The following is a 27385-nucleotide window of genomic DNA, read 5'->3' on the forward strand; positions in this document are numbered from 1 at the left end:
CTTCCCTGCTTTCCCAGATGCATTCCAGAGGTGTTTGCATTACTCTCTAAAGATGTCTTGGACTTGTCTATTCTGTGATTTTATTTGTTATTTTTATTTTAACCAGATTCGTTACAAACTTTATCAAGGTTTGGTTCGGTGCCAAACCGAACTTTTTGCAAAGTTTGTAACAAATCATTACGGTTCAATTCGCTCATCCCTAGTGGGGACAGAGAAGACAATTCAGGGGAAATTAGATCCTGTAGTACTATGTATTAGTGAGATCTCTGGAGCTGTGTCTAAAGGACTGTTCTTTCCATACAGTTCAGTGGAGGGAGACAGTAAAACCGTTCTCTGGTAACCAGGCAGTTACTAAGGGCTAGACTTCAATGCACTACTGGGAAATGCAGCTTCTTCCTGGTCACATTATCACACTGGTGTCCACCCACTGAAGGTAGAGAGACCAAAGCTGCAGATAGGCAAAGAAATAGAATAAAAAGGCTAAAAGTTACACTTCGGAGCAGCTACTTTTATAAAGTATTGTTAGAACAGTGGTGTTTATTACTCCAGAGATTTTTTTTCTTTTTCATTTTATGAGATAATCCCTTTAATAGAAACAAGTAATGTAAAGCAATGAAAATATTGTATCATTGTAAGACAAAACAATGATTTTAAACAGACAATACATTATGACATTGTTATTCTAATGCACAGCTCAAATAGGTTCTAGTGTATAAGTGTGTATGACAATATCGATCTCATTTCATAAAAGAAAAATAGAAATTGATCTAGATATGTTACAGTCTAATGGACTGTCTGCTCTTCTACTAATGAAAGTCATTTAAAAGTTGAAAGGGACTAAAGTGCTGTATATATTAAATCTGCAATGTCAGGTTCCTGGCTGAAACGTATTCTCCTGCAATGGAAACTACCGTACAGTTCAATGACAAAGCCATAAAGGTTAGTGGATAGGCAATAAATAAAGGGAAAATACACATTATTAATTTAACAGACTGAGAACTATGATGGTGCAATGATAATAATGGTATAGACAGAACTGGGCACCAGGGACCCCAGATCTAGATTCTACTATGTGCATGTCTAGAATAGAGAGACAAGTAGTTAGATCACATCCTTAAGCCACAACTACTTTCAGAAGGAAAGAATGGCTGCCTATTTACCCATCTAAAAAGAACAATAGCAAGATGAGTAGGTGAGTAGTAAATGGTCTGCATTGAAGGATATGTAGAGGATTGATCGTGTGTAAAGATGCATTCTGGCTGGTTCTGTGCTGTGGGAACATTATGGTAAGAACACACTATGGGTACTGATGTTTTTGAGGGCACTCTCTATATGGTACTATGTAACAGAGCCCCAAAATTATATGTATCTCCAAGTTGGGGATACCAAGTTAGGTTCAGATTGCTGTAATCCTCATTGATCTCGTGTATGGGGACAAAAATTGTGACCCCCCATTGATACCGAGAATGGAAACATTATTGTACCTGGAGAAAACAGTGCACTGCATATCTGTGGTCATTCTCTTTGGGGGTCTTCAAACAACTGCTGATCTTCACCTGTTAGTCCCACCGCCAATAATCAGCCTATTTTCTCTTTCCTTTGGATAGCGATTAACTTCTTTAGATGAGAATACCCCTTTATTGGTTCTTGACAAGCATTCACTCTATTGTGTATGGGGACTTTTTTTGGATGGCCTTTTCTATGAGGTCACTCTTTTTATGATACTATTTATGGGAGCACTCTTTGGCTGTGTATGGAGGCCCTCTGGTGATACTGTGTAGAGTATATTCACACTTTCCTGCAAGAACTGTGTATGATGCCATAGCTGGCACTGTAGGTATCTTTGTCTGTATATGGAGCTTCTCCCTTGCTAACACTTTAGGTTATTGTTATGCTACACTGTGTTTGGAAGCACAGACTGGCTGATATATACACCGGTACCTTGGATTACAAGCAAAATTCATTCTGGGAACATGCTTGTAATCTAAAACACTCATATATCAAAGCAAATTTTCCAATAGGAAATAATTTAAATCCAGACAATTTGTTCTACAGCCAGTACAGTTTACCATTTATGAGGTTGGGCAGAGCAGAGAGAGTTACTTGTGTATTTGCACAAATGGTCTGTGGAAGCATCTTCTGGATCCTGTATAGTACACATACCTGGTTACCTGATTCCCGGCCTCCCCCATACACAGCCCAGGCTCTTGATGCAAACAGGGCCCATGTAGGTCACCTGATTCCCGGCCTTCTCCTCCTCCAAGCACAGTCTGAGCCCCCGATGCAAGCAGGGAACATGCAGGTCACCTGCTTTCTGGCCTCTTCCTCCATGCACAGCCTGGACCCCCGATGCAAGCAGGGACCATGCAGGTCACTTGCTTCCCAGCCATCCTCCATGCAAAGGTCCAGCCTCCGATGCAAGCAGGGACCATGCAAATCACTTGCTTTCCAGCCTCCTGCTCCATGCACAGCCTGGACCCCTGATGCAAGTAAGGACCGTGCATTTTATCTGCTTCCTGGCCTCCTCCTCCATGCAAAGCCTGGGCCTAAAATGCAAGCAGACCTTTATTCTGGTCTCCTGACAGCTGATTGTGGCCAGTCCATGTGGAACTGTGCGCCCCTTGATTGTGAGAAAGACTTTAGTGTAGAGGTGGACCATTTCTGCTAAGCCCCCTTCACCCAGTTTAGCATGTACAGTATCCTTAATCAGGCACAGGGGAGCTCATATTGCAAAATACACTGCTTGTTAACCAATTTACACTTTTACTAAGGCTGGGTTCACACTACGTATATTTGAGGCTGTATTTTTGAGGCTGTATAGCAACCAAAACCAGGAGTGGATTGAAAACACAGAAAGGCTATGTTCACATAATGTTGTAATTGAGTGGATGGCCGTCATTTAATGGCAAATATTTGCTGTTATTTTAAAACAACGGCTGTTATATTGAAATAATGGCCCTTATTTACCGTTATATGGCGGCCATCCACTCAATTTCAACATTGTGTGAACAGAGCCTTCCTGTGTTTTCAATCCACTCCTGGTTTTGGTTGCTATGAGGACCTGACTTGAGGACCAAATACTGCCTGAAATGTACGTAGTGTGAACATAGCCTTAGGCTATGTTCACATTACGTCTTAGCCCGGATCATCCCGACCGGTACTTAAGTACCGGCCGGTTGATCTTTCCATCAGCGTCCATCCATCATTTGCATCAGCGTGTGCCCGCATCAGAGCTTCCCAAAGCGCACAGTGAAGCGAGTGGCCGGAGCCGCTTGCTTCACTGTGTGAACTGACAGGTCTTTCTGCGGCCGGAATTCACTGAATTCCGGCAGCAGAAAACTGACATGTCAGTTTTTTCCGGCGCCGCACGGGATCCCGGCCGGAGCGCACACAATGTGTGTACACTCCGGCCGGGATCCCATTAAAAATAAAGCTTTCCCACCCTGCAAAACTACGGCCGTAGTTCTGCAGCGAGAACTACGGACGTAGTTTTACGTAGTGTTGACATAGCCTTAAAAAAATCTCCGCTCATCTTGCAGGTACGCGTAATCTGAGATACCACTGTGTGTGTGTGTATATATATATATATATATATATATATATATATATATATATATATCTGTGTGAATGATTAGTCAAAACATAAATAACATTGTGCTAGGCAAGTTCAATATTTAATTACCAGGAGAACTCACACGGTGCATGTTAGGTGACTAAACCTTCCTTATGTCATGTAACTTAAAGCATACACTAGTTGGACAGGATGGCTGTCAACGTGTAAAGTCTCACCTTGAACGATTTGCATTTCCTACATTTCCTTTTCTACAATAATGATGAAATAATAAGAGTGTACAAGGCCAGCTCACTGTACACACATTGTACAATAACAGAAAAAAATGTAGATGATGAACTAAGTAGCCGCGTGATAAGTTGAAAGCGACAGTAACAAGCCGTAGGGAATAGTGAGAGAAGAGGATGGAGAGAGGAAATGTTGGAGACTGGGAAATATGATGAACGGTGACAATTTCTTAGCAGGGCTGTGAAACAAACAGATTAGACAGTGAACTATAGTCTATCTTGCTTTCTCACGTAGCCAAAGGGAAAGTTTGCTCTCATAACATCATTTTTTCAGGCCTCTTTGCCCGTCTAGCTTGTGTTTTCCTATTATAAATAACGGAAGTGTTGTGATAGATTTCAGTTCAGAGCTATTAAATTATCCTAGGGAAGAGCTCTCCAAGGAGGCCCGTGACATTCCATATTCATTGCACATGGAAGGAATATTCTAATAAATACTCTTAAGTTCTTTCTTGTATAAAAACATAAATATTAGAGCGATCTAGGCAGTAGTTTATAAGATATATACTGTCACTTGGATATTCTGATGAATCTAAATCACTACATTCTAAAATCCTAAAATTCTAAAAAAAAGAGACTTGACACACTTCCAAAGAGTGGCAATAGAGAGTAAACTTTTTTCCTTTTTGGGACAGAGCTGTTTTGCGTATCCTTTTTCCTACCATTTCCAATATACAAGGAGAAACAATACTCCATTGACCTTTTTACCGTCTAGAAACTGAAGGTATTTGGTTATCATGACTTCATGGTTTCTTACATTATAATGGCCTGAAGTTACAATGTTACATATCACCTGGGTCTTTCATGTGCCACAATAAAAGGCAATGCTAGACGACACAGAAGACACATCATGCGGTCATAGCCCATACAGACAATCACTAGCTAAGACGGGGCAGCCCTGCTACCAGTGATTGGCAGCGCTATGGAAAAAAACCTAGTTGATCTTAATCACCAAGTCCCCCTGAGCAATCTCCCGTCTTCCTAGCTACCGCTGCTCTTGTTTTTCTGAAAGCTGGTATATATTCAAGATGACACCGGCGGAGGAAACTACATCTGCTAGCATGCATTGCACCTCAGAGCCAACTGCCAATAATCTGCCTCATCTTGTAGTATCTGCCCATCCCTGCTGTATCTATCAATCTTCATGTTATCCACAGCTACTCTCGTGTGGTGTATTGTGAGTTCTTTGAGATTTTGAGGGAATTTTGGGGTGGGGGGGGGGGGCTTGGTCAGGTTCATGTAACAGCGGCTGTTATTAATTGACATGATCATTCTTTTGCATGGCAGCACAGAACAATGGCCACTGTCAGTGCAGCGTGTGCATGGAATGAGCAGAATTGCACTGATTTCAATGCAATGCTGCCCAGGCTGAGAAGAACAGCTGCTGTTTTAATTGAAAACAGTGTCTGTTCTTTTCAAAAATTGTATATTGTGTGAACAAAGCCTTACATATTTTAAGGTCCTTTACGGGACTATTACATGCAATCATTATTGATCAGTGTTGTTGGCGATCCTTTAACCCCTAGACGACCCTGGACGTAGGGTTACGTCATGGAAGTCTGTCCCCAGACGACCCATGACGTAACCTTACGTCACGGGTGTTATTCCCGCTATGAAGCGCGCTCCGGAGCGGAGCGCGCTTCATAGGAGGTGGGGGCCGGCTGCAGTGAGCAGCCGGGACCTCACCGGCAATGACACGCTGCAGCGATCGCGCTGCCGCGTGTCATTAACCCCTTAAACGCCGCGATCACGGCGCGACCGCGGCGTTTAAGTGTAAGTGACAGGGGGAGACCCCTGTCACTTACCGATCGGGACCCCCGCAGTGTGACTGCGGGGGTCCCGATCGGTATAACGGACTGCTGGAGGTCTCTTACCTGTCTCCATGCGGTCCGATCGGCGCTCTGCTACTCTAAGCCTGCACAGGCAGGCTCAATGAGCAGAGCGCCGATAACACTGATCAATGCTGTGCCTATGGCATAGCATTCATCAGTGTAAAAATCAAACTAATCTATGTACAAGTCCCCCAAAGGGACTTCAAATGTGTAAAAAAAAAAAAGTTAAAAACACTAATACACTACCCCAAAACCCCTCCCCCAATAAAAGTTGAAATCACCCCCCTTTCCCATTATATAAATAAAACATATAAAAATAAATAAATAGATAAACATATAATATACCGTAGCGTGCGTAATTGTCCGATCTATTAAAATATAACAAGCGTCATTGTGACCGGTAAACGGCGTACACGAAAAGAGGGGAAAAAGTGCGCAGATTACCGATTTTATGTTACATTATATATATAAAAAAATTAATAAAAAGTGATCAAAACGTCCGATCTTCACAAATATGGTATTAATAAAAACTAGAGATCATGGCGGAAAAAATGACACCCCATACAGCCCCGTAGGTGAAAAAATAAAACCGTTATAAGCGTCACAATAGTCCCATTTTATTTATAATTAATTGCCAAAAAAAAGGATTTCATTTAAAAAAAATATATAACATTAGAGAATCTGTGTAACCTGCATATGGTTGTGTTCGGGCTGACCTATAGAATAATTGTATCATGTCGCTGTTACCATATAATGCATAACGTAGACACAGGAACCCCCCAAACGTTACCATATTGCATTCTTTTTTGCGATTTCATCAATTTATATCTTCATAAATAATATATTTGGGATTCCATCATACATGTTATGGGAAAATGAATGACGCCATTACAAAGTACAACTATTCCTGTAACAAATAAGCCCTTACATGGCCTGTAGATAAAAAACTGAGAGTGCTAGAGCTCTTAGGAGGGGAGGAGGGAAAAACGGAAACACTAAGATCAAAATTTGCGCGGTCCACTGGGTCATTTTGGGCCTGGTCCTCAAAGGGTTAATAAAGCAGTCAGGGAAAACCAAAGATCATTTAGCTGTCACAATTTTTTGTCTTTTGTTATTTTACAATTCAGTTTTCAATAAGTTAGTTTCTCAAGGTTTAATGTAATCATCCTAAAGCGATGCTCAGGAAACAAAGTAAAGAAGCGCTGTTATATACTGTATATTTAAAAATAATAATAATAACCCCATGGTTTTATTTGAATCACCCTTCAGGATGGTGACAATATTTAAGTATTCCTGGTGATGTTTTAGTATTCCTCAGGGTCCCCTTCCCAGTACACAGCAATTTGTCATTCTCCACATTTCAGTGGGTGGGACAAGAGTTAAGCTGTTTAACAGAAGCATTTACACAGGACTTCCCTTCTCTTAGCTCTCTGGCCAATCAAAGCGAGCATTATACTAAACAGGCGGAACTGCTACTTTTGGTGTTGGTGCTGTTGATGTTTAAAAGCTACTAGAAGGTGGGATTACACTTTGTGGGTGATGAGAGATGAGAATGAAGACTTACAGGGGTTGTCAAGGAAAAATTTCTACTTAGGCATGCTGCTGCCGAGGACATGACAGTAATGTATAATTACCTGTCCTGCTCCCCTGCTGCCACTGGAACCCGGGCATCCCGCTGTGCACTGCTGTCAGTGTTTTTATAACATCCAATATTATCCCGTTCCCCACAGAAAAAGACTGGTCAGCATACACTCTATGCTGAGCGTACATTTCTGGTGGGAGTGGCATGTCATCAGATGTTTTCAAAATGTTGACAGAGACACAGAATGGACAGCCTGGGAACTGGCAGCAGCGGGAGAGCAGGACAGGTAAGTATACATTTCTGACATGTACCCCACAGCCCTGGGAGCATGGATAAGTATGAATTTTTCCTGGACAATCCCTTTAATTTACATTTCAGTAAAAGATCATCTTTAGTAGGTAAACTGACTCAAATTCTAGAGATAACAGCTAAGGCTTGTTCATGCGCGTCCTCTCTCCTGCACACAGCTCATGCTAAATTTGCATCATACTAAATGTCTAGTTTTTCTTAGTGTCACATTCATTTTGCCTGTCTGATATATTTATTTTTATTGCAGGTTTCATAAATATTTAATTCACTAAAAAGTTGTACCCAGTGACATTTACATTTGTACAAATAAGTGAGAAATGTTCAGTGGCATTACTCTGCAATCTGATCTACAAGGAAGTGCTAATAATATATTGTGTTGAATAAATCATAGGTTGTACCATGTAACAATTAAGAATATGTGTTAGATACTACTAGATTCTGCTACCCTTTGCACTTTTGTACATCCAGTTCTTTTAAAGTTAAATCAATTACATTCAAGCTGTGACATGCATTTGTAATTGAGAAGACCATCAAGGCTTAAATGCAGCTTAAATTATCAGCTTTTCTACTTATACTACTTACTTTTATTTCTTACCTTCTTAAAGGGAACCAATAAGCCCAATTGGGCTGATTTGATACCCTGGAGCACAGTATAAAGCTCCTGTTCAGCTTGCGGCACACAGCCTCAGATGCAGCAGCAGCCTTAAACCTGAGAGAGAGAGGCGCGGCAGGTAGTCATCTGTGTTAATTCACCGCTCTCTGCCTGTCAACATGCTCTACAGGTATGAGTGGCAGGCAGAAAGGACCGTTACTGGCACCTCTGCTTGTCAATCATCCCTGCCGAGTGTGCTACCAGGCAAAGAGCACAAGCGGGGAGCCTCCCAAATGACTACCTGCCCCCCCTCTCCCTGCCGCATGCCCGGAGACTAAACTTAATTTTCTCGGGTGTAACCCTGCTGCTGCAGCCACGGCTGGTACATACCGTGAGCTGCACACAAGCTTTATACTGTGCTCCAGGAAACCAAATCAGCCCAATTGGGTTGATTGGTTCCCTTTAAGACTCCAGTTGCTTAAATTTAAAAAATATATATTTATGAATGGAAGAGCCAAAATCCACAACTTGCCCCTATAACAAACATTAGAGAACAGGACATAGACCATGCTGAGCCTTATTACAAGGACATTTAATTAATTATGTCACTTATATAGTTCATCATAAGGTATTATTTAACAATAATAGGTTATTGTTTATGCTTTGTATATACTCATTTTAGCGCATAGCATGCTCACGGGTTTTCAGCCAAATCGATTCACATTTTTCTCCTAATATGGTTTACTAATGTTGCTAATATTTATTATGATGCCTTTGGCTCTGCTAAAAGAGGAGGTGGAGTCACCTAAGCCCTAAGTAAAGTAACTGATAGATGAACATGTGTTCACTTACACTATATAGTATTATGTAAGATTCAGCTACAGCCTGCCTTCTTTACATCCTTTGTTCCCTGTTGGAGAGGTTACAGACAGGGTCACTGTCAGGACTGTAAATACAGCACATGCTGCCCTAACCCTGAAATAATTTCAGTATGTCCTAAACCCATGGGGACAGCAGCAGCATCCTATACATGGAAAGATATACAGATAGGCTCCGTTCACACAGAGCAAGAGCGGCGGAATTCCGCAGCGGAATTATCCGCCGTGGAATGCCGTCAGCCTACGTCTCATAATGACACTCTATGGGAGGCTCGCGCACTGTATCGCTCAGCGTCTCTCCACGCTGAAGAATGAACATGTTCATTGTTCAGCGCCGAGAGATGCAGCGAGCCTCCCATAGAGTGTCATTATGACATGGAGTCTGGCGGCATTCCGCGGCGGAATTCTGCCACTCTTGCTCTGTTTGAATTGGGCCATAAAACTAAGTGGGGAGGGGTATGTGATCTACTATGAGGTTAAAGTGTCACTGTCATTATAACTTTCAAAACCTAAATCAACAGTAGATGTGAAATAATGCAAGTTTGCAATTTACATTCATTATTTTATTATAATTTTTTTAAGTTATCATTGAAAACACAGCACTTGCTGCGTTCCCCCCCCCTAAGAGTCTAAACACAGGAAGTCCCATGCTTCCTAGGTGATCTGTGTGTTCACAGAGAAGTCAGTCATATGATTGATAGACACATTGAGCTGTGACACTCGGTGCTGGCCAGTCTTCATGGGGGAGATTTATGAAAGGGTGTAAATATACACCTGGTGTAAACTGTCCTCAGCAACCAATCACAGCTCAGCTTTCAGCTGTGATTGGTTGCTGTGGACAGTTTACACCAGGTGTATATTTATACCCTTTCATAAATCTCCCCCCATGTGTCTAGTCTCTCTCTCTCTCTCTTTTTTTTTCCAACCAGCACAAGCCTTAAAAGCTACCTTCAGATGACTGGACCTGGGTTTCTGGTAAGTATAGCTTTGTTTTATAGCATGATTTAAAATTTTTTTACTGTATATTGCAAACTTGCTTTATATCACATCTACTGTTGAGTTAGACGTTGAAAGTTAAAAGGAAAGATACACTTTAAGAGATAATCGTGTTCACAGGAGGTCATCTGACCCAGGATGGATCACTTTCTATGACACATAAAACCATGTAATTTCAGATGCTATGCTGGTCACATGATCTAGCTTCCATTATAAAACGTATTGTTGCAGCTGAGCTGGAATGAAACAGATGGCACTGTAGAAATTGTGGTTGTTAGTGTGCTTATTAAGGGCAAAAAATAAACCAGTGATTATTTAAAGTAACTAAACCCAGGTTGGCGCTCTCTGACCTTTTAATACCTTTCTATGATTTCCAGTAGCTATTTAAGATCACCTTATGATATTGTCCATATTGGGAATTGAATGAGACAGACACACACACAGTGATCATTCAGTGATGTTTAATATGGCCTCAAAGTAGGATTTGTGCCATTTAAGATAATGTAATAAAGGACAACATTCAATGGCATCCTATGAGATCCAGACTGTAAGAAAACCTTGTTAGGTATGTTTTTGAATTTACCATCCAATGATACATGTTATAGTTCTATAGACTAGAAAAGTTTTTAAGTTCAGTGGACAGTTACTGAAAAACGTGTCCAAGAAAAGCGGTGGCGCGTACAAGCCCAGAGTTTTTTCGTTTGTTGGCAACAATAGCAAAGATTTTGACAAGAATATCACAATGATCCTGGTGGTATGGCCAGACGGTTCAAAGCCAATGATCGGGTGAAGGTTTTCAGTTTTATGCATAATGATCATAGAAAGACAAACTTCCAGTAACTATACTCCTTATAATCTATAGTGGGCTTCATCTCAGTTCGATAGAGTTTTATTTTATTTTTATGAGATAAAACATAAAATGGTGATATAATTAGGCTCTGTTCACACCAGCATCATGATTTAGGAAAGGTCCCACTTCCAACTGATCCTTATGTACTCTATTGACTTATAGGGTCTGTCACATTCCAGAAAAATGATAGATTGGATAGACTGGCAATATCAAATTTGTTTCAATTGAATCAACAACAGCGTTTACAGCAATACAATGTTTTACACATATAGACTAGCTTGCAGCCAATGAAAACATTGAAAAGGCCATAGCTCCCTTATGCCCGATTCACACATTTTTAGTGCTGCCCGTAGCCGCGAAACCACAACTATAGATAAGAATACGGATGTGTATCCGTAACTGTCCACATATGTGCTGACCCCTTTATTTTAATAGGTGGATTTGGTACAGTGATGCAGAGTAGAGATCACTTTGTTATCTCTGCAATCTGCTCATCAGCTCAACCAGTTTTTCCCACACTGGGGGTGGGGGTGGGGGGGGGGGGTATTTCAAGCAGCATGGAGCGGTAGTGGGTTAAAAGACTGCAGGACGATGAGCAGGTTACAGAGATAATGAAGCGCTTTGCTTTGTTATTACTGCAAATTCGCTCATCTCTAGTACAGGGACTTGCCCCCCCAAAATACAGCTCAGACAACATGGCATCACCTATAAAAATTTACTAAAAACAGTAAATAAAGTAGAAATAGATTCTGGGGAAAAAGTTGATTCCTTTTCTTTAAAGGAAAATCGACAGTACTGATCCCTTTTTCCTCCCAGTTTCCTGTTACCTATTACGTGGGCATTGTGTGGGTACCTTTGCCTTGTCTTTGCGTGCTCTCTTTTTTGCTGTCAAAGTAACAGGGTCTGTGATATCGTATGAACCCGCTTCGTTCTCCAGCCACCGCTCTGTCTTCAAGCCGCCCTTGCCTCCTCTAGAATGATTTATATCCGGCTCATCTTCCTTATTCTGGAGGAGACAGGGCGTCCTGAAGAGCACAGTGACGTCCAGAGCGCCAGATGATCGCAGAAAGTGTCACAGACCCACCTTTGTCACAATGTCAGCCCGAAATAAAGAGTGATTTTTCTAAAAATGTGCTGTTGGTTTCTCTTTAAAACTATACTGTATGTTATTAACAATAATAACATATTTGGAAAACGTCAGTCAATATTTTACTTTGGGCAGTTTTCCTCAAGTCTCTGAATTCTTAAATGTAAATTTCATGCATTATGCTATGCATACTTGATAATTCAGCTTGTTCTGTCAATTCATTAATACTGGATCGAAAGATATATATAGCTTGATGGCAAGTCACTTGTTCCTACTGATTTTTAAAAATATCACTAGACCACGAGTAGCAACTTTTCAAAGAAGAAGGGATTTAACGAAGCCGGGTGAAGACATAGACTGTCAGTCATGTTCTCCTTCATGATGCCAAGCTGCCAATCTCCAAACAGCAGTAAAGTAATTAACTCTACTACTTGTCTCGATGTTCTGCATCAACCGCTGTTTTTCAATCACTCAAGTCCTTTCCAATTTTCTACCTGAAATAGCAGCCCCCTGTCTCTATACTCCAGCAGCTGTACTGATAGCATGTTTAGACAGTTTAGACAGGAGGAACAGCATTTGCTTTCTATACTAGTGTGGTGCTAATACACAATATATTGTAAAAAAGATTGGCCGCACTCCATGTCGATTTAGGACGATTTAGAAAGATGGAGACAAAGAACATAATGTGTAATAGTGTAATATTAAGACCTCAAACAGATAAGCACCTGGTCACTGGTATATATCATCCTTTATAGAACCCTCCTGCAATTTACGTTTTGTTTGCAGACACTACTACTGTTTAAAGCTGCTAAAGTATTTTCTAATCCTAAATGGTAGCTAATGAAACTGCAAAGCTAAGGCTATGTTCACACATGGCATTCAACATCCAATATCCAATATTCAATTCAATATCGATATTTTAATGCAAATTGTGCACAACAAAGCAGTGCTAATTATTGCTAATTAAATGCATTAAATGCTATGTGTGAACATGATCAATCAACAACTTTCCATTACATTTGACATTGTTTTAATAAAATAAATATAATTTGTGTGACTAGCCAATAAGCAGCAGAAGAGATAATCTTAAAGAAGTAGTCTCTTTTCATTGTTTAGGAATTCCAGGGTTGGGAAGCCAAAAACAGCCGAGACAGGTGAGTATTGCCATTTGCATTTGTAAAAATTGACTCCTCATCCCACAAAAAGTTGTCTTGGTCACTAGATGTAGCCCTTGCAATCTGTTGTTTACCGCCTATTGTCAGGGCATGCCTGTCTCTAGTAAAAGAGAAACCCAGGACAAATAACAAAAGGTGCAGGTGAGGTTTAGCATCTGCTTTGTGCAAGAGAGAGAAAGACTGTATTGAGTGACTGAAAACTAAAACTGTCCATAAAGGTAAATCAAGGCTTCCCGATAATCTCTGACCACCCATATAAGCTATCTTTTATGATAATGGAAGTGAACCTACTGCTGTATGTTCATAGTGCTGCAATGCAATCCCATACCCCCTCCCTTTAGATTTCAACATAGCACCTTGCAAACCCAGTGCATGAAAAACCCCTTCTCAGCCAGTTCCAGAGCACCTTATACCAGTACTATGTCAGTAAGGCCTGAGTGTTGGGCTATGATAGGCTAGATACCTAAGGGAGGAAGTCCCTGTGTGTGTATTACTGGCAAACAGCTCAGTTCTGTTGCCATCCCCTAAAATGGAGAAACAGCTGTTCAACATGGAAGGGTCTCCGTCCCAGGAGCTCAATAAAAACAGTAAGAGCACTGTGTTTTACAGATCTTTTGACACATCAGGTACTCTTAAAATGTCTCACATCAGGGTCTGTTTCAGACAAGTATAACATGGCTGCATGTCTGTGTGCGTAGTGCAACTCAGAATCCCAGGTTCATGATGCTGTCAGATCAGGTTATTAGACCCGACATCAAAGTTGTAATACACTCATCAGAAACGGGCTTGGTTCACAGCACTTCTCTCTATTTTCAAATAGGATGCAGCATTTTTGAAGGTGGTCTTGTAAGAGTATGGAATTTATTTTGACTACAGAAATATGAGCAGAGCACTTGTCTCTTCCCTAATCCACTTGAAAAATTATACAAAGTGCAATATATAACAAGGTTTGACAATATGAGATAAAAAATAAAATGATTTTTTTTAAATAATAATAATAATAATGATAATAAAACTGTATTTGAATCTGACATTGAATATAAAGACATGTGCAACCAAATAACTTCCACCCTTTCAATTTAGAGCGGTTTGGGCTTCATCGGCTGTGACTAGGGATCCACCTTTATTATGAAAATGTCCAGCTGGCTTCTTGATTTGTCTTTTTAACAACTAATACAATCGATTATCTATAAGAATGCACATTAAATCTTTCTAGCATGGTTCTAGCTGTGTATTACCAGCCTGATGTTATGAGTTGCACAGTAAATGTCCATCAAACTTGTTTCACAAGGAACTTTATATACAATGATTCCTCTAAGGAATTGTATAAGATTGGAAAAATTTTCAGACTTTTACCAGAAAAAGAGCTACTTTTGTCAGTAGACTAGAGTCTAGTATTGCAGTTAACCCCCCTCTTACTAAGATAGGGATAAAGTACAAGAATATCGGATACAGCCAATGGACAAGAGTGGTGTGATTTCTGTTAACGTAGGCTTAGGGAAGGTTTACACTGAGGAATCCGGGCAGATCAACCGCCGCGGATTCCAACGCTCACTTTTTCATGTGGATTCCTCATTGTGAACCTAATTCTTTCGGTGGATGGCGGAATCCGCCCGACCATAGAATGGAGTCTATGGCAAGGGCAGGGTACACGTGGCAGTAAGCAGGGGTGAGCGGCGGAATCCACATCAGGTGATCCGCCCGGATTCCTCAGTGTGAACCCTTATATTGGCTCAATAGCAGTCACTCATGAAGATGAGATTGATGACACACAAAGAAAGGAAAAGGAAGTCCCAATGGCTGTTGTCCTTGGTGGCATCCATAGAAAGCAGGTGTGGTTTATGGTTCTTTATAATAAGAAGAAGCCTTTTAAATTGATGTAACTCTTTATATGGCACCTGTACACCTCAACACTTAAATTGGCAAGAGAAAAACAGCAAAAGAATTATAAAAATCACAGGGTCATGTTAATGATTTGCAAATAATAAAAAAAGGAAACAAAATGTTCAAAGTGTCTAAATTTTTTCAGCATCTTGTACAAGCACCACATACATAAATACACTCTGTTACACAGCTGGCTATCAATTAGGGTAATATTGGGTCTGAGAAATGTTCTGCCACACTAATTGCACTTGGGTATGCAGATCATCAGAACTAATGCTGACAGCTCAAAGAACTAGACCTTTATTCCAGCCTCCATTGCTCTGTATCACAGCCTTATGGTTTCTCTTTTTTGGTGGGGAAATTTCAGTGTTGAGGAGACCTTTACGTGGGAACATTACAAAAGTGTACCTGTTTTTCAACATGACACTATGTCACTATGCAGGATCTCTGGACCCATCTAGAACATCTGGGTCATCATTGGTCAGCATTTGTAATATGCAACTGCTGCCAGCAATGGATCTTGATGATATGCTCGCATTCAGTGTAGCAGAACATTGAATATTTTGTTTCCATTTTTCTTACCATTTGCATGTTATTAGCATGTCTGTCGATTCTATGATTTCCATAATTCCACCGTCTTTCGGGGTGTGTATAGTCCATTGACACCACTGAAGAGAACAGCTGCAGGGATTAAATTTCCCATTCCTCCTTATTATCAATATTGTTTCTGCTCGTGAAATGGAGAATTCAGAAATAGTACATCAGGGAACAGTTGCATGTGCAATATCCTATTTTAGTAAGTCAATTTTTGCTTTTACTCTTTACCCCAAGTGAACGCACCATGCTTGATGTGATTCTGCTATCAAACTCATTCAATTTACAAGGCAATAGAAAAGTAATTGTCAAATTATCTGGATGAAGTGATGCAGCTTCACGATATATTAAGTAAGTTTTCAGCTGGAGCGCGTAAAGACATTTTTAACCAGTTCTACTGGCAGCAAGCACAAGCCAAAGGCATAATAATATTTGCACTGATATCTTATATACTCACAATGTTGTACATGTTGTATTTTTTATTACTATGTGGCTTTGCATGAATTTAATTGTACAGCATACCGGACCTCCAGATACATGAATCTGACCATCGGAAGGTCCACATACAATTGCTTAGTGTGTAGTTTATTGTTTGCTTTCATTTTGTCATGGTGTTTATAATGATATATTCTAAATGTGACACACACCATGCAAAACAGATTTTATATTTATATTCTTATTTTTTGGCTTGGGCTTCTTTCGAATCATTCTTTATTTACAGTTTGTTACTACAATGCTGTCCTAGCATTGTTCCTCATGTTCCATTGATCACAATGTTACCCAGAAAGCTGGAGGCGGCCATCACAAGGGATAGTCCATAGACCTACAATTCCATGTATAGTCCTTAAGTATGTTAAAGGAACAGCCCTAATTTCCCAATTCCAGGTGCTAACTTAGCACTTTTTTTCTATTGCAAAGATCGGGTTTAACAAAATGAGAGTGTCTTTGGTGAGAATGTAATGACATCTGTAAAAGTCCTGATAATCTAACTCCATTATCGTTAATGGCTGAATCCAACACCTCTTCTTCATCTTGACTGCAGTTAGAAAGGCAAAGTCTAGTACTCTTAAGGCTCATCTTACCACTTTCCAAAGCTGCCTTGGTGATATACATAGTTCAATAAAGGTCCAGTAATCCATTATTCATCACCATTGCTGAAAACTTAGTGCTGGTCTATAGAAGCAGAACGTCTTCCAGGCTCCCCTTTACGAAGCATAGGCATTATATATAACACGGGAGCACATGAGTGGGAATTGACTCTCATCAATGAAGGAAGCAAGGTTTCCTTGGAGTCCCCACTTCTGTGATTGTTGCCTATGAAAAAACGTCCAACATGTCTTCTAGCAGTGAAGAATTTTTATAAAGGCCTTTCTGAATTCCACATTAAATGTGGTATAAATAATAGGGTTGACTGCACTGTTGACATATCCAAGCCAAGTGAATGCGCTGTACAAGGCCGGTGGGATTGAGCAGTTGCAATGCATATTTAAGATGTGGGTTATGAAGAAAGGAAACCAACAGACAATGAAGACTCCTGTGTAAATACAAGATACCATATCAATAGAAATTTGAGTAAAAATTAAACATACATTTTATTAATTTGGTGTATTAAAGCAAAGAACTTAATATGTACTACTATACAAACATGATAAATTTGCCTTTGAATTGTTCCATTCACATTAAAAAAAAAATATTTTGTAGAGACATGTAAAAGCAAACCCTTTCTTAAACACATCTAATATGTATATGAGGTATTTTAGGCAAAATTAAAGCGAATGTACCATCAGTTTTGCACCTTAATAGAGAATGGCGCTGGCAGAGGGCAGCTGGTGCCGCAGTCCCTTTTTTGAACCTCAGCCCGATTCCCGTGCACAGCGCTGGTCTATTACCAAGCATCGGACTGGCCTGAAGCACTGGAGGTGGGCCTGTCTGCCCCTAGTTGGAGAAAACCCCCGCCCTTCTATGATCCATTGATTCCAATTGACAGCACAGTTCCTGTGCTTCAGCCCGGACCGGCGCCCTGTGTGGGAACCGGGCCGTCATTCAAAAAAGGGACCGCAGCACCGGCTTCCCTGTGCCGCTCTATTCATGTGCAAAACTTAAAGCGAATGTACTGTACCATCAAGTAAATTCGCTTTAAGACAAAAACTATTATGGATAATATATTTTAAGGCTCACCAAGTACAATGGCTAACATCTGTGTTGCTTTCTTCTCCTTTTGTTGTGAAAGCTTTCTTTTGCTCAAAGTTTTAAGAGAGGTCCTTGTTTTACCATTGGGCATTGACTGGATTTCAAAAGCCTTTGCTGGCTTTGCACTGTCTTTTGGATGACCATTCTTTTCGGCTTTACATGGGCTATCTGCTGGAGAAGGGACAGAAGTGTTGAACTGGTTTGATGCTGCTGGCACCGTTAGCTGTTGGTGGTTTGGAGAAGCTGACTTGTGCTTTGTCTTTTCTGGGGGTGATGTACTTGACATCATCTCCATCTCCATTTCTTCTTGATGGTTCTCTGACTCCTGTATAAAAATTAAATATACAACAAAGAACAGTAAGTACATATTCATTATAAGAGGTCTTATAGGCTGGGAAATTAAACTGTCATTCTCAGTTAAAAATAATAATAATAATAATAATAATAATAATAATAATAATAATAATAATAATAATAATAATATATATGTGATTTTTCCAACAAACCCATCATTTATGGCCAAAAAAACACAAAGTGGGCTTGTTGTGGGTGTGCCATGGTGTGTCCCTTAAAACATACCACAGCCAACAGATTTATTAGGCAAGCCATCATTTTTGACTGGTTTTCTATTGTAAAAACCAGCCACTTCTAGTGGGGCGAGATGGTCGGGTTTTAGTTTTGTGTTGTGAAAAACCTTCCAGTTTTACTAAGAGCATGCGCCACATGAATAAATGTAAGGCAAAAAAAAAACAAAAAAAAAACAGACGACTTAAAATTAACACATTGTACTGCAGAACTAAATGTCTGAATTCATGTTATGTTTTGTTACTTTTGTAAAATATATATTAAAAAATTCAATATAAATGAATTATAAAAATATATATATAGAGAGAGACACATTGTTAGTAAATGATGTCCAATATGTAGTCATCTTGGAATGTACGTAACTGGGTAATCTTTTACATTCCCCAAGATTTAATAGAAGAAAATGTTTATGTGCCTATTTGTCATAAGCAGCATTAGTAGTCTCCTCATGAAAAATGTCTTTCTTATTTTTTTTCCATTGTTATTCTTTCCATTGTATATCTATTTTATCCATCCTATTTTCTTCTTTCCCTTCTAATTATTCCCTTATAATTATTATTATTCAATAATTACAATGATAAATCAGCAACATGTTTATATGTTTGATGCCAAAGCCCCATTTACCGCACCATTTCTATCCCCTTACTATGCATCTATCTTGATAAATTCCCCCCTATCTGTTTCTAAACAAATATTCTTCCTTCCTCAACGTACCACAAGTCTTAAGCATGTGTCACCAGTGTCCAATACATTTGAAATATATCTAATAGAAAATAATTTCTGCAATTGTATTGTAGTAATCATTTTTTTATTATTTACCCAAGTTACAGGGTTGTAAACATGTTATTGTCAACTGTCTGATGTGGACTAGATACTTTCTTCAATACAAATGTTTTATCCAAATATTTGTAAGACAGAACGGCTCGATCCAGACCTATCGTGCCACTTGATCCTCTATGAAATCCCAAGCGCAGGTGAGCGCTTACCATAGTCCGTAATAGACGCAGTAGAGATGGACCATCAATTCAGGAGCACAAATAATTTATTGATAAGAACAAATGTTATCCAAATGTTTATTATTGTATTTCTCCCATGTCAATAGTAGATTTTAATGTAATCTTTTACGGTGCAGGAGGACTGCTGCTTTATCATCAAACTGATGCTTTTTTTCAAATACCCTTTACATTTCTCTTTGAACTCCTTTATATTGCTTAGCTTAAAAGACACATTTAGAAATTCTTTCTTCCCCAGACTGTGCAGTTTACTGTGCTCTTTATATATATATATATATATATATATATATATATATATATATATATATACCTGCTGAGTTATAAACTCTATATAACCTGCTTAGAAGAGTGGGTAGGGAAAATGATGTGAAGTAGGCATGTGTCCAGCTCACATAAGTGATTGAAACCTCCCAGGATCCCCGAGGCACTGACTAAGCTGGGTATTATAACTTGACAATCGTCAGGTACTATAAAACTGCACTAACATCAGAATATTGATTGATGTATAAAAATTGTCCGAAAGGACTTGGTTCCACCATCAAGGGAATACTACAAATATCCCTATGAAAAAATCTGAATTGTGTTAAAGGGTTAATAAAGAAAGTTTTTATACAGAAATTATTCAGCAATAGTATTATAAAACCGTTCCATGGTATTGTTCTTTGCCATGTTATACAACTTACAGTTAAAAGGGTTTTCCGGAGGAAATTTATAGATGGTCTATTTACAGGTGATAGGCCATCAATAGCTGATCGGGTGTGTACAGGAGCCAGAAATCAAAGCATTTTCACCTAGTAAAACTGCTGTTGCCAGAATCAGCCCCCACTCACCCAAGGCGATGTCCACACAACGTAAGTTCTGTACTTATCACAGCCAATTTTGCAATGCCCGTGATTAGTGCGGAACTTACATTGTGCTTAAGGCTGGGGGAATCTTGGCCGGAGTGTATACACAGAGCATACACTCCAGCCAGGATCTCTAGTTATGCAGTGAGAAACTGACATGTTAGTTTTCTGCAGCCGCTATTCAATAAATAGTGTCTACAGAAAACCCTGTCAGATCACACATTGGAGCGTGCAGCTCCGAACGCATTCAGAGGATTACATCGGATTTGTTTGGACTACGTCGATGACCAGCGGATTTTAATGTTCAATAAAATGGTCAGCAAGGGGTGTGGGAGTGTTTTTTTTTTTTTTTTTTAATAAAAAAAATTCTAGGTGTGTTGTGTTTTCTTTCATTACTTTACAGGCTTAGTAGTGGAAGGAATCTAATTGACGGAATTCGTTACTAAGTCGGGGCATAGTGTTAGCCAGTATAAAAAGGCTAACATTAAACCCCCTTTATTTCCCCAGTACCCAATGCCACCAGGGGTACTGGGAAGAGCCAGGTGCCAGTAGTCCCGGAGCGTCAAAATAGGCACTTCTGGACTGGGCAGCAGCAGGCTGGTATTATTAGGCTGGGGAGGGCCAAAATAAACGGCCCTTCCCACCCTGGTACTACTAGTCTGCTGCTGCTTGGTTTTTAACCTGGTTGGTTATGGAAAGAGGGGGATCCTATGCGTTTTTTTAAATAAAGAAATAAAAAATGCATAGGATCCCCCCTCCATTTCCATAACCAGCCAGATTTAAAACCAAGCAACAGCAGCCTAGTAGTACCAGAATGGGAAGGGCCAATTATTTTGGCCCTCCCCAGCCTAATAATACCAGCCTACTACCGTCCAGGAACGCCAATTTTTTAAGCTCCACGACTACTGGCACCCGGCTCTTCCCAGTATCTCTGGTGCCATTGGGTACTGGGGTAATGATGGGGACTGCTAGCAACTGTGGAGGAAGCAGCAGGTAACCAACGGCCCCTACCATCAAATCCCCTCCCCATAGAAAGCTCACTGCATCTGCCCTAGCAAGAAAGGGGGCACTTAACCACTTCTTTGCAGTTCCCTGGGAGCCAGACTGTAACTTCTGTGTGGGATTTTAAATATCCCACTCAGAAGCAGAAGCTTTCTGCTTCTGGGTGGAAAACCCTGTAGCGCAGGGAATGCCAGCTTAATGAGGTGATTCTTTGCTCCTGTACTGTAAGGAGGGGTGCACTATGCACCCCTCCTTGCTGTTCAGCCCCAGAGGGTTAGTAGTGATGCTACTGCATCACTACTTAACCCCTTACAATCCATGGACTGCATCCTATCCACAGCATATAAATTGTGAACAATACATGAACAGCCTGTAAATATGGGGAAAAAATTATTTTAACGAGCATCAGTTAAAATTACATTACATAAAACTAAAGGTTTTCAGGAAGCAAAGTCTTTGTTTTCCAGTGTAATCAGATAAATGTCAAATGTAGAAATAGCATGTAATAAATAAGGTGTAATGAGAAGATTATGATTTAGAAACTCTGATGAGCACTATAAATATATCATGACAATAATCTAATGTTGTCAGGTACCATGCATAGAGACAGCTAACCTAAACCTACATTATTAATGTGTAGCAATTCTGGAGGAGTGACAAATTTTCCCATAATGAGGTTCATGAATGATATAGTCAACTGACTGGAATGAATACAGATTTAGTCGCACTGCTTTGCTCTTGGCAAGAAAACTTCAGTTCAGTAGAATATGACCTGCTTTATTGATGTGTATTCCATCTGCAAGTAATTTGGAGAAAAATATCAATAGAGAAATTTAAATGTGAAAAAATGCTTCATAATATTTATTCAATGCTTTTTGCTGCTCAGTGCTCTAATATTATCGCCAAAGCTTTTTAACAATTTATATTATATTACATTTTGCATTGAGGCAATAGCAGAGGGGTTAAGGAGCTTGCACCATCGATCTGTTCAATGGCTATTTGTGGTCATGAGGCACCCTAAGGCACATGGATAATTCAGATGGAAAATATTCACCAAGGTCTTTATCAAGGATGACTGTGAATAACTATGTGCTCTATGGTTTGTGTTATATATTATGTGCTTATAAATCCTACCTAAAATAATGTTAAGTGTAAAATATTATACTATACAAAGAATGTAAAGACTATGTACTCGGTTATACCAACTGATGGGTAATATGAACCACCACAATTGGTGTCATAAGCCTTAGGGTCCTATAAGTCCTATGAAAACTGTAAATAAGCACCAATCTGCTAGATCAACACTCGTTTATTGGGCTATTACACAGGCCGACTATTTGGCAGCAAGGGGTGCGTGGATGGCGGCCTGTCTACAAGGGATTAGAACAATGAAAAAGCAATGAAATCAGTGATTTGTTGCCCTTAAGGATTATGTAATTAACAACAAGATATGGGTGGAGATCACCATTAGACAACTACTACCCGAGATGGACTATGGATATGACTTGACTGCTCATAAGAGTACTTGTCATTAGAAAAAAACTTTTGAGATGCCACAGAGACATGTCAAAAAGTGTGATCAATCAGGATTTGAGTGTTCAGACTGCAACCAATCGGGAGAATGCGTGAGAAAATGACCGCGTGGGGAGATGACCGCGCTGCCATGCACTCCTCTCACAAACCTTAATAGTCCCATAGACTTGAATTATGCAGCCACCTAGGTCACATAACATAGAGCAGGGAGAGAATACGAAGCACGTGGACTTCTCCCAGCTTGTTTTCCTAACTGGTCAAGGTCAGAGCAGGCACAGTATGCTTTGAATGATATTATAGTGCTTTGCCCATAAGATACAAAATGTCAACACATACAGTACATTCCCTAATTAAACACACAATCCCTAATTTGACATAAATAGGGCCACATGCTATCAGAAAACATTGCTTCATTTAGATAACAGTGGTTGGTGTCTGTACATAGACAAACATCATTTACAGTTAATGATAGTGTGTCATCTCAGTACATGTTGAGTTTAGCGTTAAGGGGTTAGAAAAACATGGCCACTTTCTTTCAGAGACACAATAACTTGTCTAGAGATGAGCGAACCTCGAGCATGTTTGAGGTTATCTGAGCCCGAGCGTTCAGCATTTGATTAGCGGTGGCTGCTGAAGTTGGATAAAGCCCTAAGGCTACGTCGAAAACATGGATATAGTCATTGGCTGTATCCATGTTTTCCAGATAACCTTAGAGCTTTATCCAACTTCAGCAGCCTCAGCTAATCAAATGCTGAATGCTCGGGTTTGGATGAACTTGAGCATGCTTGAGGTTTGCTTATCTCTCCTCTTGTCTCCAGTTTGGAAGGGGTTTGCAACTGAGTTCCATTGAAGTGAATGGAGCTTAATTGCAAACCACACCTGAACTGGAGACAAGAGTGGTGCTGTCTCTGGAAGAAAGTGATAATGCTTTTCTATTTCTGGATAACTCCTTTAAGAATGGATACATCCGTCTCTTTGCACCTCTGGAAAGAGTTCAGATGACGGTATATGGAACAATCTACTATGCATATTTGAGATTCTCTTGTATATCAGAAAATCAATGGAGAAGAGAATATATTTGCTCATGTATGAAGAATTAATTTTCCAGATTAAAAAACCTGCCGAAAATTGAGCTGTTTTTCATCCTGGAGACTCAGTGAGAAAGATAATTTTTCAATATTCAATCACTTCAAATCCTTACTTAGTATTCCATGCATACAAAGTTGTTCACCGAAAAGGAAATTCTGATCACTTATTCAAAATTTTAAAAGTAAAATGTCAAATTTGTTATTAAGTCTCCAAACATTTTCCTGGAGGCGGAATTATTCACTGTTGACTTCAAATATGTTAAACTGATTAAGAAATATGAAAAAATAAATAATGAAATGAAGCAGTCTAAGGGAACAAAATTACACAAAATAAGGCATTTCCGAGATGGGAAAATTCATTTTGAACATGCAGCACGGAAATCAGTTACCCTGCGCCGACTGAAACGGCACAAGATGAAAGCATTGGTGTTATATGTGTTGTAAAATGCAAAAGTTAAATATTAATAATGATGAACATGATGATCTATGTAGTATAAGTCAGACCAGAAAAATACTTTGTCTAGTGAATGGAGAAAATAGCTGTGATTTTATGGACTCTACTCCTGCTATTAATGATAAATTTCCCTATATGACCTTGAACTCTTTTATGCAAACATTCTAGATTTTCAAATGCCATAACTTAAATGATCACTAACCTTCAATATATGTTGCAAAATTCAACACTATGAACAAATACAAGAATCCTGTAATATATTGTGTAAGAAAAATTCCAGTCCCATAAATATATGTAGATATTTATTTAAAATGGTGAGGGTAAAGTGTATGCGTGTTTGTGTACTCATGAGCTATCCGCAGGATATCCACAGTTGGTTTCGTTCACTGTGTAGTGGGGGTGACCTACAACTGCAGCTCATCTCCAGTTCAAGTGAATAGGAGCTGAGCTACAGTTACCCATCTCAACTGCTTCACAATAAACGGAGACAAATTACATGCACTGCGTAGTGTAAGTGCCAAGCAAGAGATCACCATGGGTGTCATAGAAGAAGTCCGGCGGTGTTATTAGAGTATTGTATGGCCCCCAAAAGTTATACAAATCACCAATATATACTTATTACGGCAAATGCTTATAAAGTGCTTTTTTCCCTGCACTTACTGCTGCATCAAGGCTTCACTACCTGGATAAAATGGTGATGTCACGACCCGACTCCCAGAGCTGTGCGGGCTGTGGCTGCTGGAGAGGATGATGGCAGGGGGACACTGAGGGACACAGGGCACTGGAGGGACACTGAGCAGAGATGCCATCATCCTCTCCAGCAGCCACAGTCCGCACAGCTCTGGGAGTCGGGTCGATTTTATCAAGGAAGGGAAGTGTATATTGGTGATTTGTATAATTTTCCGGGGGCTATACAATACTTTAATAAAAAAAAAAAATTGCCGGATGTCTCCTTAAATTTAAGCGCTCGCTATGGTTCTGACCCTTTGGTTGTTGTTGTTGTTGTTGTTTTTATTTATTTTTTTAAGTTTGTCTCTTCCTGCTGATATTATCCCTTACATTATCTAATAGTTCTTATTTCTGGCTTAGACTCTTACTTCCTATTAGTGGTTTCTGATTCTACTCCTGTTTGTATGACTATACTCCCCTACTGAATTTTTCCTGTGCCATATGAAAGCTAAGGGACTGGATGTCTGGATGGAAACTACAGGGAGGTAGGGATGGTGGTGTGGGTGAATTAAATGGCCACACCTTTCTGTCCTTTCTGTCTCAAGTAAATTCTCAGAAGGTGACACTGTTCCATCAGTACCGCATTAACTTCATTTTTATAAGCATTGAAGGTCTCAAAGGTTTGACCCCTACTGATTATGGAGTTATGTCATATCCTTGCAATACATCATCTTTATATAAAATAGAATAATTGACAATCTACTGGTTTTATACACTGTGAAATTGTAATTGTAATAATTAGTGATGAGCGAGTACTAAAATGCTCGGGTGCTCGTTACTCGAGACGAGTATTTCCCAATATTTGGGTGCTCGTTTCGAGCAACGAACTCCATTAAAGTCACTGGCAAACACCAAAAGTAATGGACAGGAAACAGCAGTAATACAGGGATCGGCATTACCCGGGTTAGCGATCCTCTGCAATAATGCAGATCCCTGTATTGGTTAATATATTTAATTAATAAAACAAAGTTTCGTTCTAAAAAAGTTATTTTCGTTGTTCAATAGTTTAATTAAAACGAATCCATACTTGGGCAATTAAATATACTGTTAAAATAACTATATATATATATATATATATATATATATATATATATATATATGTGTAAATATATACATAAATATGAATATATATATATATATATATATATATATATATATATATATATATATATATATATACATACACAATATATTTAATTGCAAAAGTATGGATTCGTTTTAATTAAACTATTGAACAACAAAAATAACTTTTTTAGAACGAAAACGTGTTTTATTAATTTATTATAATAACTATTACAGGAAGCTCTATTAAAGCTGGTTCATATTGCCCGTAATAGAGCTCACTGTAATAATTAAATCTTTACTTTAGTTAAAACAGAGCGCACATATAAAGAGCGGGTCCCCGACACAGTGACTTAATTGTGCCGCGGACGGGGGAAGAGACAAGATCGAGACATCGGAGGGTGAGTATAAAGCTCTTCCCGCCCCTTCCCCTGCACTGCACCCATCCCAGCAAGGAAGGGGGGTCACTTAACCCCTTCCTTGCTGGTATGGGTGCAGTATGACATCAGTCTGTCCCCTAAGGGGTTAAGGGGGATGCAATGCATCCTCTCTTAACCCCTTGGGTGCCAGACTGTAAGCAGCGATCTGTAAAGATGCTGCATACTGTAAGGTGCACAACACCGCTCACAATGATGGGTGTTGTGCTCCTGTTTGTGTGTTTTTTGTGTGTTTCTCTCTTTTTGTTTTTCAGATATCGGTATCCTGTGAATTACGTCGGATTTGCTGGACTACATCGATGACCAGCGGTTGTTTGGATTTTTTTTTTTAAATAAAATGGTCAATGAGGGGTGTGGGGGTGTTTTTATTTGAATAAAAAAATGTGTCTTGTCTTTATTTCTTTTCTTTATAGACTTAGTAGTGGAAGCCGTCTAATAGACAGAATCCATTAGTATGTCAGGGCTTAGTGTTAGCCGGTATAAAATGGCTAACACTAACCCCCCCATTATTACCCCAGTACCCAATGCCACCAGGGGTACTGGGAAGAGCCGAGTGCCAGTGGTCCCGGAGCATCAAAATTGGCGCTCCTGGACTGGGTGGCAGCAGGCTGGTAATATTTAGGCTGGGAAGGGCCTAAACCAATGGCTCTTCCCACCCTGGTGTTACCAGGCTGCTGTTGCTTGGTTTTTAACCTGGCTGGTTATAAAAAATAGAGGGGAATCTATGCGTTTTTTTTAATTATTATTATTATTATTATTATTATTATTTTAAAGGAGTAGGGTCCCTCCTATTTTCATAAACAGCCAGGTTAA

General features: G+C 39.6%; 1 protein-coding gene across 2 annotated transcripts in view; it reads right to left on the reverse strand.

The window, feature by feature from the left end:
- Window positions 1–14881: 14881 nt before the first annotated feature.
- Window positions 14882–27385, reverse strand: part of DRD2 (dopamine receptor D2) — a 94801-nt gene continuing 82297 nt past the window's right edge. For both annotated transcript variants that reach the window (XM_069949045.1, XM_069949046.1), the window contains 2 exons: window positions 17813–18149; window positions 14882–17168 (listed from right to left, as the gene is read on the reverse strand). In XM_069949045.1, coding sequence (XP_069805146.1) covers window positions 16975–17168; window positions 17813–18149 — 531 coding nt within the window. In that variant the 3' untranslated portion in view covers window positions 14882–16974. The remainder of the gene's footprint in view (window positions 17169–17812; window positions 18150–27385) is intronic.

This window comes from Dendropsophus ebraccatus, chromosome 12 (assembly GCF_027789765.1).
Source record: "Dendropsophus ebraccatus isolate aDenEbr1 chromosome 12, aDenEbr1.pat, whole genome shotgun sequence".
Lineage (NCBI taxonomy): Eukaryota > Metazoa > Chordata > Amphibia > Anura > Hylidae > Dendropsophus > Dendropsophus ebraccatus.